The sequence below is a fragment of the Lampris incognitus genome, chromosome 4, assembly GCF_029633865.1.
Source record: "Lampris incognitus isolate fLamInc1 chromosome 4, fLamInc1.hap2, whole genome shotgun sequence".
Lineage (NCBI taxonomy): Eukaryota > Metazoa > Chordata > Actinopteri > Lampriformes > Lampridae > Lampris > Lampris incognitus.
Window position 1 is genome coordinate 29,791,934 of NC_079214.1, and position 24,496 is coordinate 29,816,429.

General features: G+C 40.8%; 1 protein-coding gene across 2 annotated transcripts in view; it reads left to right on the top strand.

The window, feature by feature from the left end:
* si:dkey-127k13.1 (PWWP domain-containing DNA repair factor 3A) overlaps window positions 1-24,496 on the top strand; it is a 52,050-nt gene that overhangs the window by 11,925 nt on the left and 15,629 nt on the right. The window contains exons 3-7 of one of the 2 annotated variants that reach the window (XM_056278930.1): window positions 10,651-10,912; window positions 11,566-11,697; window positions 11,781-11,851; window positions 12,674-12,753; window positions 24,203-24,263. In XM_056278930.1, coding sequence (XP_056134905.1) covers window positions 10,651-10,912; window positions 11,566-11,697; window positions 11,781-11,851; window positions 12,674-12,753; window positions 24,203-24,263 — 606 coding nt within the window. Of the gene's footprint in view, window positions 1-10,650; window positions 10,913-11,565; window positions 11,698-11,780; window positions 11,852-12,673; window positions 12,754-24,202; window positions 24,264-24,496 lie in introns of those variants that run through there. The other variant, XM_056278931.1, reaches the window with a different exon arrangement.

Sequence of the window (24,496 nt, forward strand, 5' to 3'; positions counted from 1 at the left end):
TTCTAGACTGGTAGCTTCAATGAACTCCCAAGGCATTGCCCAAGTCAAGGAATCAACCAAGAAGCACATAAGGCGAAACCTGGAGAGTGAGTTTGCTGGAGCCTTGCAGATATTCCCTGATGAGAAAGGAAAATTCCTCCTCTATCCCGATAACTTGTCCATGAGGGAACTTGCCAAAGAAAATCAGTCTCTCAAAAGGGAGCTGCAGACCCTGAAAAGTGTCAGTGCACAAGATGTTATAGCCAAAGCAGCCATCAAATTGAGAGCAGACATTAAAAGTCAAGATGTTCCTCAAACCTGGCCGCCTGATGTCAAACCAGAAGCAGAATGTCCTACCATTCCAGAGTCGCTCATTATCTTCCTGTACTCTCTACTCACAGGCTCAAATGATCCTGATCATGCATCCCAGAGAGTGCAGTGCCTTCTGCAGTCATTTGGCCATGACATAGTATATGCAGTGACATGTGGAAATACCAAGCCTTCCAAGAACATTGTTCTACCATTCAGTGTCAAATCGTTGACAGGAATGTAGAGTTGATAAACATCCTCAACCGACTTGGTCACAGTGTGTCCTATTCACAGATGGAAGAGATCAACACTGCCCTGTGTCTCCAGAAACTCTCATCATCAGGGAGTGGCATTGCCCTTCCAGCTAACATCCATCCTGGCATATTCACAACTTTAGCCTGGGACAATATCGACCGTCTTGAAGAAACTGTCAGTGGTGAGGGAACATCTCACAGAGTCCATGGGATTGCTGTGCAAGCAAAGCCAGTCAACCCACTTCCTGTCCAACCCATGCCCACTGTTCCCAAAACAAAGAAGAGAAGCATTGATGGACCCCCACCAATGTTACCAACTTACAATGCTGGACAACAGGTAGGGCCACCACAAAGCAAAAAGTCAGATGCCGATATTGCAGCCAATACTAAGCTTGCCAGAGAGAAAAACCTTCTTTGGGTCCTAGCACGCATGTCACAACAAGAAGAACAGTCAGTCAGCAGCTGGACAGGCTTCAACATCCTGACTCGAGGAGAGATGACGGTCATCCCCGACAATATAGGCTATCTGCCTACCATCAATGCTCCAGCGACACAAATGTCTACTGTCAACGAGGTGCTTAACCAGTCACTGAGCATCATGCAGTGCTTAGGCCTGAGGAAGATTGTCTGTATCTTTGACCAAGCCCTGTATGCGAAGGCTGTCGAGATCACATGGAAACACCATGACAAGTTCCATGATATCATCGTTAGGCTTGGGGTATTCCACACCATCTGCACACTGCCGGCAATGATAGGAAAGCGTTTCCAAGATGCTGGACTCAAAGACCTCTGCATTGAGTCTGGCATGATTGCAGAAGGCTCAATTGCTGGTGTTATGGATGGCCGCAAGTACAACAGGGCAGTGCGACTACACAAGCTCCTGTATGAGGCTCTCATGCGACTGACCTTGAATGGTTTCCTGTCCTGGTTGGAAGAAACTCACAGGAATGACATGGTTCACCTGAATGAGACACGGAAGACATTTGACAGCCTTGGGAAAGAAGTCTCACAACATGCTTTGAAGGAGGTCCTCGAGAACAGCTCTTGTACACGCATCATGGATCTATTTGAAGTCTACCGTGAGTTCCTTAGAGGTGGAAACGGCAGCCTCTCGAACTTCTGGATGTCCTATTTGGACATGGTTGAAATCTTGTTGGGGCTCATCCGAGCATCCAGAGAGGGAGACTGGATGCTACACTTGGCTAGCATTCGAGCAATGATCCCATGGTGCTTTGCTTATGACAGGATGAATTATGCACGCTACCTCCCCTACTACTACGCCCAGATGTCTGAGCTGCCCATCACACACCCAGATGTGTACACAGAATTCATGGAAGGAGCCTTCTCAGTCCAACTGGGCTCCACCAATCCCTTTGGCCGAATCCCTGTTGACCAAGCTATAGAAGAAACGGTGAACAAAGACACCCAAACAGCTGGAGGGACAAAGGGATTCAGCTTGAAGTCAGGAGCTGTGACCAAATATTATCTCACAGCTGAGTATAGAAGCATGTACCTCAGACAGCTGAGAGACCTGACAGGTCAAGGCAGGTGCAAATGGTCTCATCCAGATCTACAGAGTCCAAGGATCAAGAGAGATGAAGCAGATGTCCAGTCTCTCATGGACCTTATGGAGAATAACTGGCTCAATCCTATGTCCGCTGATGAGATTGATTTGGTTAGCCTCTCCACTGGCAACATGGCTCCACCTGATGTGACCATAGATCTCTTGAGAGCTCTTGAGAAAGGAGAAGAGGCCTACCAAGCATTCCAGCAAACAAGGTTAGATGCAGACCCACCACCTGTGAAATTCCATGACAAGATGACCAAGCAAAGTCTGAAAACATTCTCCAATGTCAGCACAAAACAAGCTCATGGAAAGAAAGCACAGGATGTGGTTCTGAAGGCAGATAGAAACCTTTTCAGTCACATGATCCTGGTGGCTGAAAGCAGGAAGGTGAATCTGAAGGATGTCCTTGCCTACCCATTGGGCCCACTACCATGGGCACTGGCAAATGCTGATGGGTCCTTACGAAAAACAAACAAGGCTGCACTTGCCAGAGAGCTTGAAAAGAATGTATCTCCTGCAGAAGACATCCCAATCCCATCTACTTCCATCATTGATGGGATGAGCCTGATCCAAAAAATGAATGGCAACAACAAAACCTTTGCACAGGTGGCAGAGTCAGCCTTGACCCAGGTCCTCCATGAGGGAGCACAGAGTGGGAGGATTGATGTTGTTTTTGATGTCTATCACCAGACTTCGATCAAAGATGCTGAACGACTGAACCGGGTGGAGACATCACTCTCCAGTACAAGAATCTTGCAGGGGGACACCACGTCCAGCAGTGGAGAAAATTTCTGTGCAGTTCCTCCAACAAGACCAGTCTCATCAAGTTTCTGGTGGAAGAGTGGAAACTCCCATGATACAGAGCTATGCTGCATGGCAAGGTGTTGTACATGACCTGTGAGGAAACCTGCTACAAGTTGACAGAAGATGGGTGTGAGGAAGCAGCAGAACTGCACTCCACACATGAAGAAGCTGACACCCGTCTGCTCCTGCATGCATTGCATGCAGCAAATGCGGGCTCAAAGTCGGTTATCATCACAGCTGAGGACACTGATGTCATGGTGCTTTGTCTTGGCTTCCAGAAGGACATCACCTGTCCCATCTACCAGAAGTGTGGGACTCAGAACCGCACACGGTTTGTCGACATCACCAAACTGGCAAGTTCACTTGGAGACAGCATCTGTGACAGCCTAATTGGCTTACATGCCTTCACAGGCTGCGACACTGTCAGTGCATTCGCTGGTCGAGGGAAGCTGAATGCCCTGAAGATAGTGAGAAAGCACACTTCCTGCCAAGAGACTTTTAGTCAACTGGGACAGACATGGAATGTGAGTGATGAGCTGTTCCAGAAAATTGAGCAGTTCACCTGTCGGATGTATGTTGCTAATAGCAGCACTGCTGAGGTGAACAAACTGCGTTACCAGCTCTTCTGCACCAAAAGGGGAGAGGTTGAGTCCAGCCAGCTGCCACCATGTAGAGACTGTCTCTTTATGCATGTTCAACGAGCCAACTATCAGGCAGCAATATGGAAGTGCTGTCTGCAGGCTAACCCTGTGGTGCCAAGCCCTACTGAGTATGGATGGACAGACGATGAAGGCAAGCTGGCCATTTACTGGATGCGCTCCCCACCTGCACCAGATGTGGTCTTGGAAATGCTAACATGCAAGTGTGTGCATTCATGCAAAATGCCAAGCTGCATGTGCCTGTCAAATGGACTTCCATGCACAGACATGTGCAGGTTACAGACCTGCAGTAACCAAAAACAGCAGGATGGTCCAGAACTGGACTTTGAACTTGGGGAGTCAGATGATGAGAGAAACGAGCAGTTTGATGAATGACAGTGTGATGATTCTGATGGTATTACTGTGGTAGTAGTCTATTGATGCACAGGATGTTGATTCTGGACTTGGTTACCCAGAGCTTGATAACAATAATGTAACCATATTCACATATACCCATTACCCTACCCATTACCATTACATATACCCACTAATGATATGGGATTACATGTATCATTGACTAAGTATATGTAAATGTCAATGTTGTTTAAAATATTAAAATAGTTCATTACCTCACTATGGTATTCCTTTTTATCATGTATTTTGATTGTGTATTTAAACAAATGTATAGAGACCAGTTTGTGACCTAACTGGCTTTGGTCTAGTTCTCATTTAAGGCTCACAATCACCTCACACAATGAAATAGTATGGGTATATTATACATTTTCTGAATCTTTACAGTCCTGTGAGTATTCCAGTTTTTGTGTTTTGTGTCCCTGATATTCCTAGATGCCACAGGGCTAAAAGAAAGTATATAGTTTAGGCGAAAATTGCAGAAAGATGTGCGTTATTGACGGGTTGAAGAGCTCAAGTGACCTCTATATTTGTGAGAAATATCCACAACAGGGCTTGAATGAAAGCTAAGAAGGTCCCCTTTAAAATGATACCAAAGACAATATTATAGAACATTGAAAAATGTCCTGACCATGAGGCTAAACCAGGATATGCACCAGCGTCTAAAATGCAATTTAGTTTAGCGGGTGGTTAACTTCATGAGCTGATAACTGTGATACAGCTGCCACTCAGGAATGGTTATCATACCAAAATATCATCTACAGACATGGATCCTTTCAAAAATTATAAGTAAGTTTTGCCATCTTGAGTGTACCGAAATATCGTCTGGCCCATGGACTAAGACAAGTAAATGACCTGGATGATGCGATATCCTGGCAATATTACCTGCAACTCACGGTTGTAGGTAATAAAGGTTTGAGGCCAGAATGGAGGGAGGGGGGAGGGACCGCCGCTGCGCGCTCTGCTGTGATTCGTTGTTTTGTCATCAAATGTTCACACGAATCAACCAATCACAGCAGCGTATAGTTTCTGGCGGCTTTTTCAACATGGAGGAGGTCTCCAGTTTATCTGATTGCAATTGCGCGAAATTCCGCGAATCAAATGTTTAAGTATTCGGTCTGAACGTCAAGAAATGCGGTTACAACATCAACGTGTCACAAAACATACTGTAACGTGCACGGATAAGAAGACACGCTGGCCGCTGGTTCGCGGGTCTGACCCTTTAGTCGAGCGGTTAGCGATGCCTCCTGCGGTGCAGGTGATACGGGCTCGCATCCCGGCCGCGGCAGTTCCCGTGGTTGCGTTGTCCCCCGAATTCGCTACAATACATTTGTTTAACCATTTCGATAAAACTGCACTCGCGCGAATCAAATGTTTACATATTCGGTCTGAACTTCAAGACCTCTTTTCAATCAGCTAAAATGCGGTTACTTACAACATCAACGTGTCACAAAACATACATTTGTTTAACCATTTCGATGATTTGTTCAGTTGAAGCTGGAAAGAGAAACGACATTCGCATAGTGTTGAATGTAGACATACCGCAGCTCCATCTGAAAAGTAACTGAAGCTGTCTAATAAATGTAGTGGAGTAGAACGTACAATATTTCCCCCTGCAATGTAATGGAGTGGAAGTATAACGCAACATCAAATGGAAATACTCAAGTAAAACTACCTCAAATCGGAACTAAGTAGCTACAGTAGCCTACCTGTGTAATTGTACTATTTTCCACCACTGTACTGTGGTAGTGGGTATGGCTCCTCACAAAAATTATACACTTTCAAATTGGTCAGATACATTTATTTCACAACAATAAAAGTAGGCTACATGCAGGACTGCAGTTAGTCCTGACATACAATTCACTTTAATTTAACAAGAACAATTACAGAATGCAGGTAAATTGGAAAACTGTGGCCAGTGAGGGTTTCTAGCTGGTTGAAAAGAGGCCTTTATGTTCAGACTGAATATTTAAACATTTGATTTGCGCGACTGCAGTTTTATCGAAATGGTTAAACAAAGCAAATGTATGGGTTGTTAAGGTCCCTCTCACTAAGGAGCTGCTGATCTCTGTGGGATCAGCAAGGTCAAAATACAGAGAAAATCTTGACCTGGAGTAGAGGAAGAGGCAAAGCACTGCACAAGGGCAGAAGAGAAAAGCTGCAGAGGACCACATAGCTGAGCTTAAAAAAAAAGAAGAAAACTCTGCTGGAGGTATCTGACACAGCCTGGAGAAGGATGCGGACAAGTTTGCTGAGCAAGCAGAGGGCAAGTCCGGCACCTTGATGGCTCAGCTCATCACAAAGTCCAACGTCCTCAGGAAGAGATACAAAAAAAAAAATGAGCGAGCTGAAACAAGTTGAGGCAGAGTTGGAGAGTAAGGCCACAAACGGAGGCTCATGCCATGAGTGACGGGTGTGTGTTTGGTAGCACCATATCAAGATAAGTCTCGTTTATTGAATAAATATGTTCCAATTAATTGTGTCTTAATCTGCTCATTTCATTCTTTAAAGAAATATTGCTTAAAAGCTATTCCTGTGCTTGACCCACAGGTTCTGCTATCAGCAGGCAGCTGTTGGGCATTAGGTCTTATCAACCATATGTATATATTTTGTTGTAGATCTTGGTCTTAAATTCCATTCCAAGTGGCATTAAAAAGGTCTTAAAAAGTCTTAAATTTAACTTACTGAAACCTGCAGATACCCTGTTAAATACTTGGGGTCAACTGTTCAAAGTAACGAGGAGTGCGGAAGAGTGGTGATGAAGAGAGTGCTTGCAGGGGGGAGTGTGTGGAGAAGTGTGTCAGGAGTGATTTGCAACAAAAGGGTACCGGCAAGAGTTAAAGGGAAGGTTTACAAGATGGTAGTGAGACCAGCTATGTTGTATGGTTTGGAGACAGTGGCACTGGTGAAAAGACAGGAGGCGGAGCTGGAGGTGGCAGAGTTGAAAATGCTAAGATTTTCATCGGGAGTGACGAAGAAGGACAGGATTGGGATTGCGTATATTAGAGGGACAGCTGAGGTTGGACAGTTTGGAGACAAAGCAAGAAAGGCAAGATTGAGATGGTTTGGACGTGTGCGGGGGAGAGATGCTGGGTAGTAGTAGATTTGACATCATGCAAACATGGCTGCATGCGAGGCAGGGAGTACATCATGAATAGTAAAAAATAGAGTCATCAAATTTTCCTACATGGCATGATAATGGAATCTGTTTGGCTAGCAGAGAGTTGTGTAACCATACAAAACATTAACATTGGGTTAGTTAGCAACTGGATCTTAATTAGCTGTATAATACTGATTTTCTTTATTTAAGCGCATCTGTTAAAACTCTTGACTCAAATGCTTTGTGGTTGGAAGTTGAAAATTTTAAGCACCAACTTCCTTCATCTTCAAACACACTGAGTTACATTTGCTTGTCATTTTGTTTACGCAGATCATGTTAAGAAGCAAACTTTGATTTGATATTGCTTTTTGCAGTTAACACAGTTTATCAGAATTATCTGTAAACCTCCGCACTTGTGAGAGGAGAAAGTCCTCTCGCAATAGAGTACTACCAGAGTAAACTGGTACAAATGTAGCAAGGAAAATGTATTTGCAGAAGTGCAAAATAAAGTAATTTTGACACTATAGTGTGTTTTACAGCTGTTTAATAAAATATGTGAAGACATGTCAGGCTGCTGTGAGCTTTGAGGTTTTTGTTTTTGGGTTTTTTTTAAATTATTTTATCCCCCCCCCTCCTTTTTTTCTCCCCAACATTACCCCACTCTTACGAACCGTCCTGGTTGCTGCTCCACCCCCTCCGGCAAGCCGGGGAGGGCTGCAGGCTACCACATGGCTCCTCTGATACATGTGGAGTCGCCAGTCGCTTCTTTTTGTCTGACAGGAGTTTCGCCAGGGGGACATAGCATGTGGGAGGATCACGCTATTCCCCCCAGTTCCCCCTCCCCCCGAACAGGCACCCGACTGACCAGAGGAGGCACTAGCGCAGCAACCAGGACACATACCCACATCCAGCTTCCCACCCGCAGACACGGCCAGTTGTGTCTGTAGGGATGCCCAACCAAGCCAGAAGTAACACAGGGATTTGAACTGGCGATCCCCGTGTGAGTGAGCTTTGAGTTTTTAAAGGGGATCCAAAATGACTTTTGAAGGCATGGATAATTGCCCCATTAGACTTGTTTTGAAGCTCATCAAGAAGAAAAAGTCAAGTTTCTCAATGCTGAAGTGATCAGATTTTGTCTGTATGATTTATAAATGATGTCCAACATTTAATGAGGGTGAGGGTGACAAACTTAACTTGTCCTGTAAATATGAAGCTTCGTAATATGTATTTTCGTTAATTTTGGTGTCACTTTTATCTCCTTCCCCACTATGAATACCTGATTGAATATGGTTCTTTTAAATGCATTCATAGATGGCTTATCATTTTGGTATCTGACTATTTAGACATATAAGCTAGTTTGTTATCCACTTCTCTCTTTGCCCCTGTAACCCCTTTTCTTCCATGTAATGTCAAATGCAGGCTATTTGGCAAATTATTTGATGATTTTATCTACAGAGTTATGGCATCTTTTCTGGCAGCCAATAGCAGAAGAGTTGGCAAAATTGCTTGCAGCTTAGTAGTGAGATATGACCTTACAAACATTATGGTTACTGAACACATGAAATAAGACTGTGTGTCCACCAGAAACATCTTTCAAAGAAACATTGCTAATGCAGGATGTGAGTGCTTGGAACTTGCTGTAAAGCTCGTGCTGGGAGGAGATACTTGGTAGTTTGTTTCTAAGCAGTGAGACATTGCATGGTGAAAGAAACGATTTCTTCTGCTTTCTCTGTGTGAATATTGTGATAACATTCTAATAAAATCTCAAGCAGGCTTTGTTAACATTATTGATTTCATTCTCATTTCTTTTCACTGCTTTGACAAGGAGCTAGCTTTTTTTCTCTCTGGCATCTCCCCTTCTCTATACATGTTGGTTGGAACTAGAAGTGACATTGGTGCTTCAGCAAAAGTTGAAATTTTTGGAAAAAGGTAGAACACTCGGTGCCAGGCCTGATAGAGTTAAGGTCCTTACATTCAGCTGAGAATGATAAAAGCATAAACTTTCCATAGGGAATTATGCAAAAAAACAGGAAGCACTTTTATATAGGTCTCCCGTGGACACTTAGCCTAAAACTACTGAATGCAAACTTAAGTTTTGTTTTTTGTTTTTTTTGCTTGGACTTAAGAACAGTAGTGCTTGCTTCACATCTATGAAACTGTGTGTCTTTGTTGTATTTTAAGCCATCTGATGTTCACACACATTTGTGTTGCCTGCATCATTTAATAATTGCTTCTAGATATTAGTTGGTTAATTTTTTTTGGGGGGGGGGGGATTGTGTCAGTTACCAAATTGATCACACAGTTACGAAAGTGGTTAAATAACACTAAATTGTTTTATCAAAAAATAAACAATAAAATATTACATTAACATGAATATCAATATTAATGTTAACATAATATTCTCTGACCAAAAAAAGAGAGGCGTAGGCTGAAGCCTAAGCTTATTGTGCCTACCCTTAATACTTAACAAAGCATTAGCCTTACTCCGCCTAAAATAGAAGTGAAACAAAACAATCAAAAAGTATGATAAATAAACACAACAGCATAAGACAGATACAGATAAACAAAAACAAAGTCAGATCATAAGTGTCGGTCATTTCTCAGAGTTGGTCACATCTTTTGTATCTTTCAAATGTAATGTTTTTAAACATTTCCTTAAATTTACACGTATGACTAAATGCTTTTTGTTCATTATTACAGCTGTTCAATAATTTTATCACTGTAATTGTCACAAGATGGAATTTGTGCTAATTTTGTAAGTGTTTCCCCATACTTCCACATATTATCTAATGTATGGAGCTATGAGTGAGTTGTATAGAATAAATAGTAAGTTGTGAGTCAAGATGTTCTTATTTTTGTGCAGTATTGCAGTGGATTGACAGTTTTGATTTGATATGATTTATATGATGTTTCCAATACAGTTTATGGTCTGTTATTACTCCCAGGAATTTGTTTTCTTACACTCTTTCAAATTCTACATCATTAATTGCTAGAGTTACTTCAGAATTGATTTCACGATTTCCAAACACAAATAATTTTGTTTTACTTAGATTTAATGATATTTTATTGGCGTCAAACCACTTCTTCAGGATTTCCAGTTCCCCTTCAGCTGTATCCAAGAGTTGCTTCAAGTTTTTCCCTGAGCAAAATAAATTTGTCTTCAGCAAATATAACAAAATGTAACAATTTTGACATCTTACAAATATTATTTCTATAGCGTATAAAGAGTTTTGGGCCAAGCACTGAGCCTTGTGGAATCCCACAGGTGACCTTCCTCCTAAGTTCTGAATTAAAATTGTTCACTTGAACATACTGATGATATCTGTTCTCAAGGTAGTGTCTCGCCCAGAAGTATATTACCCTCTAATACCACATCTTTCTTGCTTCTTCATAAGTAAATCATGATCACTGGTATCGAACACTATTTTTGAGATCTATAAATACTCCCACTGTATATTCTTTGTCTATTGCAGTTGAAATATTCTCTACTAGTTCCATTAAAGCTATTGAGGTATTAAAGCTATTGAGCTATTGAGGACTCATTGCTTGAAATCCATACTGGCGGTTACTTAATGTGTTTTGTTTTAGACACCAGAATTAAATTCACCATGCAAGAAATCTAAGGCTCAACATCGACGTAGAAGTCCTAAGGCTGTGCCAGAAACTACTCGGCCCAGATCAGCCAGGAGGCGAGTGAAAATGGAGCAGTTGCATATTTGTAGAACAAATGATTGCCCTCCAGCCAAGAGACGGCGCGGGAAGGGACAGAAGATCTTAAAAGGAGATGTAAAGATGAATGTCACTGCACAGCCACCTCAGGGATGCAGGCCGAGATACTCAAAAGAGCAAGGTAGCTCTTTTATTAGTCTTTTCATTCCACATTGAACACTAGATTGCATTTGGGTTTTTTTTGGTCTTTTATTTTTCTCTTCAAAAGAGCTGGAAATGAAAGGAGAAGTACACACAGGAAAAACCCCTGGTGTGATATCCTTACTCAAATCACAATTGGGTAGTATAGTGAATATAGGTGGTAACCCTGCTGACCACTTGAAAAGAAGCTCAAACTTTTCTTCAAGTACAGTTTTCCATAGTGTTTTAAGTGAACAGTAAATCTCAAATATTTGGAATAATAACCTTGTTTGCCCTGGTTGGATTTCAGTGATAGTGGAACAGCAACTACCTAACTTTCAAAAAAACTGCAATTCAGTTATCACATTTTTTTTAAACTTTGATTTATTCTTTGTTTAAATTTAATGACTTTTCAGACTTACTTCCTCTCTTTTTTTCTTGGATCAACCTTTTCTCCATGTCATTGCACTGTAATCTATTGAACATAAACATAGTGGTTGATGTGGCTTCAGCTTATCAGCACAATTATGCAAAGACTCAATATTTTATTGTCATTATCCCTCACCAATCATTATCTCTGACTCATTTCTTTCAGTTTATCTATATTTTATTTATCTACTTCTGTGTCATATTGAGTTATATCTTTGTGATCAGAAAGGATAACTCAAGACGAGACTTCTGAGTCTTCAGACCTTTCTATAGAGCTAAGTCAACATGAAGACCAGCTGTCCTCGCTCTCTGAGGAGGAGGAGGAACTACCAAGTTTCTTAACGCAGGCAGATGAAAGTAAGAAATGTTGCTGTGACTGAATGCAAACAGCTTTTAAAGTTTGAATACAAATGTGCTGATAGCAAATATGTTTGTTTCAGAACCCCCATCCATTTCAGAAGGAGTGTTTGTGTGGTGCAAATTGAGGACTTATACATTCTGGCCTGCACTGGTGAGTGTGGAGTTTTGGATCTGTTTTTATTTTTGTTCATTTTCTCACTTTCTTTGACTTGTTAAAGGTTAACCAAGTAGGGGTGTGCAATGGCTGTTAGTATAATTTGAGAGGGATCAGTGCGACTTTATATATTTACTTTGGCTTGCGATGAATAATTAGCAAAGTAAATGTGTTTTTAGTATATTACAAGAAACAACTGAATCTTCTTGAATATGTTGAAGTTGTTTGACAAGTTATCCTTTCTTGACATTTCAACAGAACAGCTTTAACAGGCAGATCTGTGAAAACACAATCCTGTTTGAGTGCTATCAGGCAAAATAAGAAATTCTGTGAATTAGCAGTTAGAACTTTTTTGTCATTACTGTTCTGTGGGTCGATAGCTGAAAGTGCTCATTTCAGCCAATACTGAAAAGCAGCTGACATTTTGACACATCCTCTAAGTATACCACTCCATTTTTTTTAAACTGACATTTTATTTCGTCATAAAATAAAACTTACATAATTTTTATCCATACATTTAAGCTACTATGTGTTTTAGATGCTAAAATGACACACCAGGGACTGGATTTAAAGTTACATCTAGTGGGTTTATGAGCATACTTTTTTATTAACCATATGTGTTAAGATCAAAGGCATAAAAGAGGGAAAATTCATTAGAATGACAAAACATACCTGGTCATGGAAATTTTACTTGAAAATATTTTGTATTTTAATATATTTGCCCTAATTAATTAATATACTTAACTTTTTAACTGCTAATTTATTAAAAGCTTAAAGTAAAAGACATGTATAGCTTAAGATTGTTAATGTTCTATGCAGGTTAAAAGTGTGAACCGTAAACTGAAAAGAGCAAGCATCTTGTTCATTGAGAACCCATTGATTGACATAAAGAGGAAAGGGTAAGAACCAAGGCTTCGTTTTCATCTCACCTATTGTGTTTATGAAATGTGCAAAACATGTTCTTGTGCATCAAAGGGGTGTATACAGGGCCACACACAAGGTTGTAAGAATCAAAAGATGAACATTCTGTGAAGACTGGGCGCCCTCCATTATTTTATTTTTTTAATAATCTTTTTATTGCATTTTTGCACAGGTTTATAAGACAAACAGAACAAAATGTAAATGTGCCTGTGAGTTTTACCCCATGAAAAGCAAACCCACCAACCAATAACACACCCTCAACCCATCCAACTGCACCCTATATTGGAAAGCAAAACAAGTGGACAAAAAAAAAACCTGTGTATGTGTCTACATAATATACAGACACACACACACACACATATATATATATACATACATACATAAAAGATAATAATCATAATATATATGTATACATATACATACATACAAATATACATACATGCTAAATAAATAAATAAAATAGAAAATAGAATTTAAAAAATTTCAGAAAGAAAGGGATGGGGGAAGGGGAGAGGAAAACAGGGAGGGAGCTCAGCTATCCTCAGGATCAGGTAGAACTGTCAGATTATTTATATTGTCCAAGAAGGGGCTCCGTGTTTTATTAAAGGATCTCAGGGAGCCTTTAAGGGAGAATCTGATTTTTTTTCAAGCTCGATACATTGTAGAACCTCTTTAATCCATCATGTCTTTAATTGTCATGAGTGGGAGGTGAAATATGTTTCCACTTTAAAGAATGAGACGATAGGCCAATAAAGTTGTGAAAGCCAGGACCTTTTGCAATGGTAAGGGAAAGTTTTACTTCGGGTGGAATGCCAAATAGCTGTAAGTGGGTTAGGATCAATGATCATGTTATAAGCATCCCCCAGAGTTTCAAATATTTTTGTCCAATAGTCTAGTAGCCTGGGACAGAACCAAAACATATGTATAAGGTTAACGGGTGAGTGTGTACACCTATTACAAGCGTCACTGACGTTGGGGTACATCTTTGCTAACTTACCATTGGTATAATGGATTCTATGCAGAATCTTTAATTGTAGCAGGCCGTGCCTGGCACAAATTGAGAATGAGTGGACCTGCTTAAGAATGTGATTCCATCTATCTTCTGGTCGCTCAATACCTAGGTCTATCTCCCAGGAGTTTTTTATTTGGGCAAGAAGGCCTGAGTTTAGTGAGTCAGTTAGGCCATAAATAGTAGAGCTGAGGCATTTCTGCTGTGGGTCCAGAGTTCAAAAGGGAATCCATTGGTGACTCGGGGGGGGGGGCATTGGGGAAGTGAGGGAACTGTCTTTGTACAAAATGCCTAATTTGAAAAAAAGAAACGTGTGGGAATTGGGTAGGCCAAACCCAGTGAAGAGTTCAGCAAAAGACATGAATATACCATTACTGTAAAGATCATCAATGGTCTTAATGCCACTCCACTGTTAAACCAAATACGGAATGAATAGTCTGTCAATGAAGGTCCAAATGTACAATTGTTAAAAACTGGAGCATGAGTAGAGGGCCTATGCAAACCAAAATCTTTTCTGAACCGAGCCCAGATTTTTACTGACTGGGTAACTACTGAATTTGTACTGAAGGTAATGGGTACTGGCTTTTGGGAGCAAATAACAGCGCAATGAAAAGGGGGCAGATAACTGTTCCATACAGGCCCAAATAGGAGATTCATCATCTGGATCATGCAGCCAATATAGAATCTTCTAAAAATTACAAGCCCAGTAGTATTGTGTGAAGTTGGCGAGTGCAAGACCCCCCATATTTTTTTGGGAGCTGTAATACAGCCTTCCTAATACAGGCGGACCTGTTACTCCAAATAAAAGAAGAGATGAGTTGATCCAGGCCAGCAAAAAAACTTTTTCTTAAGGAGAACTGGAATGTGCTGGAAGAGATACAAGAACTTAGGTAGGATGACCATCTTGACCATACCTACGTGACCTGCTAGGGATAGGGGCAAACTAGACCAACGTTGCATATCCGTTCCACATTTTTTTAGGAGGGGGGCAAAATTTTGGGTGACGATGTCTTTTAAGGATTTTGTAATAAAAATCCCAAGGTATGTAAACCCAATGTCTGCCCCTCTGAAAGGGAAAGATGAGTGTGGGAGTTCCTCACCCAGAGAATTGACTGGTAGCAACTCACTTTTATTGAGGTTCAGTTTGTATCCTGAGAGTTTGCCTAATTGATCCAGGATGCGCAACACAACTGGGAGGGAAGACACGGGATTAGAAATGTACAGCAGTAGATCATCTGCATATAGCGACAATTTGTGGGTCAGGCCTAGCCAGGAAATACCTTCAAACGCCTTCTCCTCGAGGAGCCAGATGGCTAGAGGCTTGATTGCCAACAGCAAAGAGCAGCGGCAAAAGCAGGCAGCTTTGTCTAGTGCCACAATGCAGGGGGAAAGGGGGAGAATGTATATTGTTTGACTGCACTGAAGCCATAGGGGCAGTATAAAGTAGCCTAATCCATGAAATGAAATTAGCACTGAAACCAAATTTATCCAACCTATCAAAGGCCTTCTCAGCATCCAGGGATACCATAACCTCTGGCATGTGTGAGGTGGTTGTATTGAGTATATTAAGTCTTCCGGTGTTATGAAAAGATTTTCTTTCCAACACAAATCCTGTTTGATCTGTTGAAATTATTTGGGGAACTGCTTGCTGAAGTTGTAGGGACAAAATCTTTGCCACAGTTTTGTAGTTGATATTTAAAAGGGAGCTAGGTCTATAGCTACTGCAGAGTAGAGGGTCTTTGCCTTTTTTAATAAGCAGGGTGATTGAGGCCTCCGATAGGTAGGTGGCAGGCAGTGGTTTTCAAATGCTTCATTATACATTTTTTGTAAGACTGGTGCCGAAGGAGTGATAAATGTCTCAAAAAATTCAGTGGAGAACCTGTCAGGGCCGGGAGATTTACCAGATTGTAATAAGTTGATTGCCTTATGTATTTTGTTTATAGATATGGGTTTGCCCAGTTTTGTAACTAAGTTGTCATTAATTTTTGGAAATCTCATCCAGTCAAGAGGCCGGTCCCCCTCAGAAGTAGGGGGGAGGTTAGAGGTATAGAGCTCAGAATAAAATGCAGCAAACGTGTCGTTGATTTTAACTGGATCTCAGAAAACCTCTTCTTGGGAGAGAGAGCCCTCCTCTGTTGCTCTCCCTGAGGTTTCTTCCTATTTTTTCTCCCTGTTAAAGGGGTTTTTTAGGGAGTTTTTCCTTATCCAATGAGAGGGTCTAAGGACAGGATGTTGTGTTGCTGTTAAGCCCACTGAGGCAAATTTGTAATTTGTGATATTGGGCTATACAAATGAAATTGATTTTATTTGATTTGATTCTGCAGGAGATTTAATTCTTGGGATTAATCTTGAGGCCGCGGCGTTTCTGGCTTGAAGGGCCAAGATTATCCCAGCCTTGTTGCCCAGCTCAGGGTCGGGGGAAATAGCATATTGACTGTCCAGGCAGTGAGGATCTCAAAGTATCTTCGTCGCTTTCTTCATTTTCGAGACATATGAAATGGATTGGCCCCTCAGCCAATCGGCCAGTGAGTCTTTAGTAGGTTACAGTAGTCACTCTCTCCCAGAAGCGTGCTCTCACGCTTTGTTAAACCTGCACTCCGAAGAGACTTATGAGGATCTGCACGCTTCCGGATCCCACTGCTGCCATCAATGTAACCGAGCATATTTCCACCCGCTGCGGGATTCAATCCGGGGTGTACTACACCACAAGGCGACATTGCTAACCGCTCGACTAAAGGGGGCCAACCCCCTGGCCGATCGGCCAGTGAGTCTTTAGAAGGTTACATTAATATTAGTAATATGTAACGTAATGCCCTGTGATTGCCTGGCAGCCTGTCCAGGGTGTCTCCCTGCCTACTGCCCAGTGGCTGCTGGGATAGGCTCCTGCGACCCTGAGAGCAGGATAAGCGGTTTGAATAATGAATGAATGAAATGGATTGGCCCCATATATAGGCTTTAAAGGCTTCCCAGAGAGTTCCCCTTTTGACATCGATTGTCTCATTGGGCTCAAAAAAAGAGCGCTATTTGTGAATTTAAAAACTGTCTAAATGAGTGCTTGGCCAGTAAAGAGCAAATGAAACGCCATCGCTTAAGGAGAGGGGTAGGAGAGTTGAGACGAATGTCGATAGAAACAGGGGCATGATCCAAAATGGCAATGCTATGATATTCACAGACGGTAATATTTGAAATTAATCTGCTGTCTACTAGAAAGAAATCTATTCGTGAGTATGAGTGATGGGCATGGGGGAAAAAAAGAAAAAGCCTTTCTTGAGGGGAATTTGGCTCTCAACAGGTCAAACAGCGCTAAACATTTGACATACGTGTCTAGTACCTTTGCTAAATTAGCTATCACGTAAGGTCTGTCTGAAGATCTGTCGAGACTGGCATCCTGGACCAAATTGAACTCACCCCCTATGATTACATGCTTGCTGTCAATATCAGGAAGAAGTGTGAAAAAACTGGAAATGAACTGAGCATCATCCCAGTTGGACATGTACACACTTGCTAGTACAAGAGGGATGTCCCTTAGTCTCCCGCAGAGAATAACTTAGTGTCCGTTAGGATCAGACAGCACATCAGTTCGTTCGAATGGGGTGTTTTTATGAAACAGAATGGCAGCGCCTCTAGCTCTCCCATTGAATTTCGAATGGTACAGTTAGCCTACCCAAGCCTTTTTAAGTTGCAATATATCACCAATTCAAAGGTGCGTTTCCTGGGGAAAGAAAATGTCCCCCCTGAGATGTTGAAGATGAGCCATAATTCTACTTATTTTTGTGGGATTGTCTCCCTTGACATACCATGTGATGAAGTGGATGTTACTGTTGTTGTGGCCAGGCCATTATTACAAATGAGATGCATGATGCAGACTGTCTGACGCCTGGACGGCTGAGAAGGGAAGAAATGGGTAAAGAAGAGAGGGATGGCAAAACAAAAAAAACCTAAAAACATCCAAAATCCACATCTTGGTGCAAAAACCCCACACTTCTTGCACGCTAGTGCCTCTCTTACCCATTCTTCCTTACAGGAAATATCCAGTATCCCATTTCCCGCATATAAGTACAGTTATAGTAACCTGTAGTTCATTGTTAAAAAGACCAAACACACTTAAATATGGGGAGTTGCTTAGGGTAGAATAAGTGACCTTGCCCGCATGCACATGTACAAATAAGTAAATGAGTAGTGAACAAGGGCAAGAATATGGAGTATCTAACTCTGTCGACTATTCATTGTAGTCAAAATCAGTACATAGCCCCATAAACAGATAGCAGTCGACAGCCTATAGCTTAGCAGAGCGCCTGAGAACAGACGCGATCCAGATTTTACAATTAACAGTGAATACCCAACTAGGGAAGATATGAACACTTGAACAAAATGAAGACGAGCTAAAGCAGGGGGGGGGAAACAACTGACTTGCCAGCTTTGCTAAACCAGGTTAGCAGCTAGCCATTTAAACAAATTAGCAGCAATCACCCTGCAGTTTTGTCTGATCCAGGCTTTGGTGCAAACCCCCTGTCCGTGTAATTATGAACACTTAAGTTGAACGAAGATGAGATAGGCAGGAGAGGGGAAAAAAACTGCCAGCTTTGCCATCAGTCAATTGTTAGATCAATTTAGCTTATAGCACACGAAAATGCAGCGTTGGTCATGGGCTTGTTGGCCCAGCATTGTCACTCACGCTCCCCTGTTGTGTCAGCCATGCAGCGCCAGTGTTTTGACAAAAACTCCTGGGCCTCGTGAACAGAGCGGAGATGGATCAACTGGTGACGAGGTGCAAAAACAGCAACTTCTTCCTAAACATAGGAAAAATTAAGGAGGTCATTATTGACTTTAGAAAAACCAGCGCCTACGCTACCCCTCTGACCATCAATGGTATGGACATGGAGAGAGTCAGCAGTGTTAAGTTCCTGGGAGTTCACATCACAGAGGACCTTTCCTGGTCCTCACATGTCACTGCGCTCTCCAAGAAGGCCCAGCAATGTCTTCACTTCCTGCGGTGTCTGAAGAAGGCGAGTCTCCCCCCACCCATCCTCATCACATTCTACAGAGGCACCATAGAGAGCATTCTGACCGACTGTATCACTGTCTGGCATGGGAACTACAAGGACTCCGACCGCAAATCCCTACAGCAGATAGTGAAGACCGCTGGAAAGATCATAGGAACTGCCCTCCCATCCAGCCAGGCCATCTATGATGCAAGTTGTATCCGGAAGGCTCTCAGGATTGTGAAGGACACCACCCACCCATTCCACATCCACTTCACCCTCCTACCCTCTGGCAGGAGGCACCAGAGCATCCGTGCTACCTCCACCAGACTATGCAACAGTTTTATTCCTTGGGCTGTGAGGTTCCTCAACAGCCTGAACACTTAGACCTTCCATAAAATGGCTTTTTGTAAACTTGCACTTATATATATAGAATTTAGCTAGAATAATCAGTACATTTATGATATATGCTCTTTCCTCAAAGTTATTGTCATAGGCAAAGAATCCAAAAATAATATACTCATAAAACAATGCAAAATTCATGTATAAGGTGTCACTAATACATTTTGAAACATCTTTCCATAGAGTCCTAGAATATTGACAATGCCAAAAAAGATGGGGCACAGTTTCTGGATGAGCTGAGCAAAAAGGAACAATTTATATCAGTCTTAAATTTCCTGAGAAAATAAAATGCATTGTAGGGTAAAATTTATGCAAAATTGTAAAGGAAACCTCTCTTATCTTATTAGTAATAAAGTATTTGTTAGTCAAAGACCACACTTTTGACCAAGGAATATTGTTAGCAAAGTTGCTCCAGTAGGTAGTGACATAAGGCTTCATGACAACCTCACTCTGAAACAAACAGTGAATAGCTTTGTTATTATTCTTGCAGGATGGTGAGAAACACATTTTCCCACAAGGAGAATCAGCAGGATTAACAAAAGAAACATGTTCTTTAACTAAACAACCCCTGCACAAAATTACAGAACCACTGGGAATAGCCCCCATTACCAGAGCAAATTCCTTAATTGTGACAGGAAAATTGAAACGAGAGATGAATTCATTGTAGTTCATAAGATGGCCTTCTGGGATAATCAGCTGACTCACCAAAAAAATGTTTCTGTCAAACCAATACGTCAGAAATATACTCCTATTTTTATATAAGATATCACCATTATTCCAGATGTAATAATGTTGTCGTGAGAAATCGCACTTGTAAATTAATTTCCATACCAATAAAGCCTGTTTGTGAAAATTTGACAGTTTAACTGGTATTTTATTTATTTTATAATGCATACTAATAGGAAGGGGAGCCCTCCAATTTGGTTAAAAACTAATTCTGGAATGAAGTTCCACATGGAGGAGTCTTTTTTTTAAAATGCTTTAACCAGTTAATCTTAAATACGTTGTTCAAGGTAGAGAAGTCCAAAAAGTCAAGACAACCATTTTTGCAAGAATTTATAACTACAGATTTTCAGATGTAATGTATACGATTTTGCCGCAAAAAAATTAAATAGCAACTGGTCAATTTTTTTGGTAGTTTTGTTATCAAGGAAAAGAGAGGATGCAACATAAACTAGCCTAGAAATACCTTCAGCTTTCGAAAGGCTGGACATATCCCTTCAAGGATAGATGTCTTTGTAACCAGCCATTAAATTTATTTTCCACTTTTTTAATTATTGGACTAAAATTAGGAGTGCATCTGTCTTGTTGATCCTGGGGTACAAGAATGCCTAAATAATTGACCTTTTCCTTGACAGGTATATCATCAATAGAGGTTACGTCACAACTTTTTAAAGCAAACCACTCACATTTGTTTAAATTCAGACAGAGACCTGAAGCTTTTGAAAATACAACAATAATTTTGATTGCAGGCTTTACCTGCAGAGCATTTTTCAAGAACAAAGCTGTATCATTGCCAGTTGACTTAATGAAATATTTCTACCTGCAATAGAGACACCTTCTAAGTTACTTGATTTTATATAGTGACAAAAGTCTTGTGCAACAATAAGGAAGAGGTAAACAGAGACTGGGCAGCCTCGGCGTATGCCTCTTTCTAGACAGAATCTTTGAGTAGTACCATCACTTAATTTCACAGAGCTGTTCCCATTTGCATAGAGTATGTTCCAAATCCAAATTTTTCAAGATATTAGAAAATGAAGGGGTGGTCAACTGTGTCAACGGCTTTGTAAAAGTCAAGAAAAAGTGTAAAACTGTCATCAGTAGGGATGCCCCCCGAAATCCGGTTCTAAACGGGAACCGGTTCTAAATTAGTAAAAGCCGGAGCATTTTTAAGATCCGACGTTTTCGGTTCTGCTATCGGTAGTTGGTAGGTACTCGAGAAATCATGGAGTGAGATTTATATTGTGGCAATTGTGTTTTTCGAGGAATTTAAACGTCGCGAACATAATCTTGTTTGCCCTTTTCTCCATCTCTCTGTCTCGCTCTCTTACTGCGCGAGGGACGTGGCTGTGCTGTGCTCCACACACTCGCTGACACACGCGCAGACAGCTCTGCTCAAGTGCTCATCATGGCGGAGAGAACTAAACGTTCAAAAGTTTGGGTATATTTTTCAAAAGTCGATGACAACAACGCTCGTTGCCACAAGTGCAACAAATCATTTGCCAGTAAGGGTGGCAATACCAGCAATCTGTCGAAACATCTTTTGTCGAAACATGGTATTAATCTGCGGAAACGCGGAGTTTCCACTGCTTTGCTCGTAGTGTTCCATCCACGTCCACTGCAGGTAAGCCGTATGAGCCGTAGATACGGAGTTAGCTAGGCTAATAACGAATTATTACGAATAGGCCAATAAATAAAATATAATTGCTTAGCTAATTGTTTAGCTACAAATATATAAGCCATAGATACGGAGTTAGCTAGGCTAATAGCCGGGGACACTATAAGTCAGGAGAGATCACGACTCCTGCCGGAGAAGGCAGATATGTTGATTTTTCTGCAGAAGAACTGTTAGGATAATGTTCTAGGTTCTTGTTTGTTTGAACTTCCGTTAGCCTTTTGCTGTAAAAAATTATTTTTAATATATATATTTTTTTCTTTATCTTTATCTACTTTTATTTTTTATCTTATTTGTTGTTGTTGAATGTTGATTATAAAGTCTATAATTCAGACGCATTTAAAACATTGCTGCTGCTGTTGCTGCTGAATAAATAATATTTGTTTATATTTATATAAAGTTATATAATAGAATAATAAAGCAATGTCGATTCTGTTCTTAATTAAGTGTCTTTTTTCTTGCATAATAATCAAAAAGAACCGATAAGAGTATCGATAAAGTACCGAACCGATAAGCAGTACCGATAAGAGTAGTAGTATCGATAAAATCCTAACGATGCCCATCCCTAGTTATCAGTAATCAGTTCAGAATAATCAATAAGATCAAAAACCAGTCTTGTGTAATTGGAAATACTATGTCTGTTACTCATAAATCCAGATCGATTTTCATCTATAATTGAGTCCAGAACACTTTTAAATCTCATGGTAAACACAAAAGCAAACCGTTTATAATCATTATTGAGTAAACTAATGGGCCTCCAGTTGTCAATTTATTAGACAAATTACACCCTGTGTCATGCTGGTAGAAAGTGTAGATTTTGCAATGCTCTCTAAAAATACATTCAAAAGGAATGGTGCTAGCAGCTCAGAAAAAAAGCTTTTAAAATTCAGAGCTGATTCCATCATTCCCTGGTGACTTATTTTTTAGATGATTTATGGCATCTATAACTTCTTCAATAGTAATTGGAGACTCAAAAATTAACTTATCCTCCTGGCTAATTGAATTTATACCATCCATATATTTAGAAAATGTTGACATAACATCCCCATTGTACTTAGATTTGTATGAATAATAATAATATTCATAACAAAACTTTGAGATATTCTTATTATTATCAGTAAGTGCTCCTGCAATATCCAACTGCAGGACAGAATTATACTTGGCTTGTGATTTTTCTAAATTAAAGAAATATGCAGACATCTGCTTGCATTGCTTTAGCCATTTCTGCCTAGATCTTACAAAAGCATCCTCTGCTTTCCTTTTATACATGTCATCTAATTTGCTTTGTAACTCAGCTAATTTTAATCTCTCCTCTTCAGATAAATTTTCTGGTGGGACATTAGACAGGGATCTGATTTCTGAAATAACTTCTTCTTCTGAGCTTCGCCTGGATTTAGCTAGCAGGCTGCCATAATTCCTCATGTATTTACAAATTTCAAATTTAAGGAGCTCCCAATTAGTTCCAAAAAATCCTTCTCTTTGAGCTTTGTTCCAGTATAGCGTAGTAAGATTTTCCAGCTCTTGTTGTACACTGCTGTGATTTAATAGGGAACTGTTCATTTTCCAGTAGAAAATGTTTAACCCATATTCACAGAGTAAAAATTAATACTAATGATTACAGCTCTGTGATCTGTTGATAGTGTTGTTAAAATATTGACTGTAATACTGTCTTTATTTAAAGTTTTAGAGACAAGCCAGAAGTCTATACATGACCGTCTGGAGCAGTTTTTATTACTCCAGGTGTACATCCTACTATTCGGAAATTTATCCCTCCATATATCAGTTAAGTCACACCTGCTCGTAACTAGCTTTAATGTAGAATTGGAGTTTGAGAGACGACCTGGAGGCCATCTATCACTAACCTCATCCATAACGACATTGAAATCACCCCATCTTGGGAGGCTTATTCTATAATATTCGATGACTGCATTTTGACGAGCATCTGTTGACATTAACATCATGGACATAGTGGTGTTTGGCATTGCAAAGCCAAACACCACAGCACCGCTGTGGGCACATTTTGGTTTTAAGCCAAATGAAAAAGGAGAGCCCAATAACTTGGAGGGGTCGATTTGTCAGATTTGCAGCAGAAAGGTGGCGGTCAAAAGCCCTAATACCACAAATTAAAAAGAACATCTATGCATCCACCACCCCACCCAATTTGCCGAAATTTGAAAGACAGCTACCGCCGCAGTTCCATCCCGGCACTTGGCTGTTCCTGAAGCTTTTGGACAAGTGTCTAAATATAAACATGACGGTACCAGATGGTGCATGTTAACAGACAGTGTAACGCGGTATATAGCCAAAGAAATGCAGCCATTCAATTCAGGGGATTGGCAGAGGGGGTGGAGCAGCGACCGGGACGGCTCAGAAAATATGGTAATTGGCCAAGTACAATTGGGGAGAAAAGGGGGGGGGCAAAAACAAAAGACAATTAAATCGTTAATCGCAATTATTTGTATGACAATTTCATGATCGTGACAGCCCTAGACATCCATACCCAGTATTATGGGATAGAGGCCTATTGTCAACAGAATCTGGATTGAAACTTTCCTCATGCACTGACTGACATGGGTTTCTTTTCCTGCAGGCCGACTCCACCTATTTCTTGTGTTTGTGATTGTTTTTTTCTCTTGCAGGTTTACTGTGGCTCTTAAAACCTTAAAGCCGTTTGACTGTAAAGAGGCCAGTCAGTTGATGGTGAGAATGGTGAATTAATTTAACATTCACAATTTCATTTTGTAAGCTTTATTTCAACTAATGGCAGCATAAAATTACACGATACGGCCAAAAATATGTGGACTCTCAAATATCACACCCATATGTGCTTGTTGAACATTTCATTCCAAAACCATGGGCAATATAGGGGTGTAACGATACACAAAATTTACAGTTCGGTACATACCTCAGTTTTGAAGTCACAGTTAGGTACG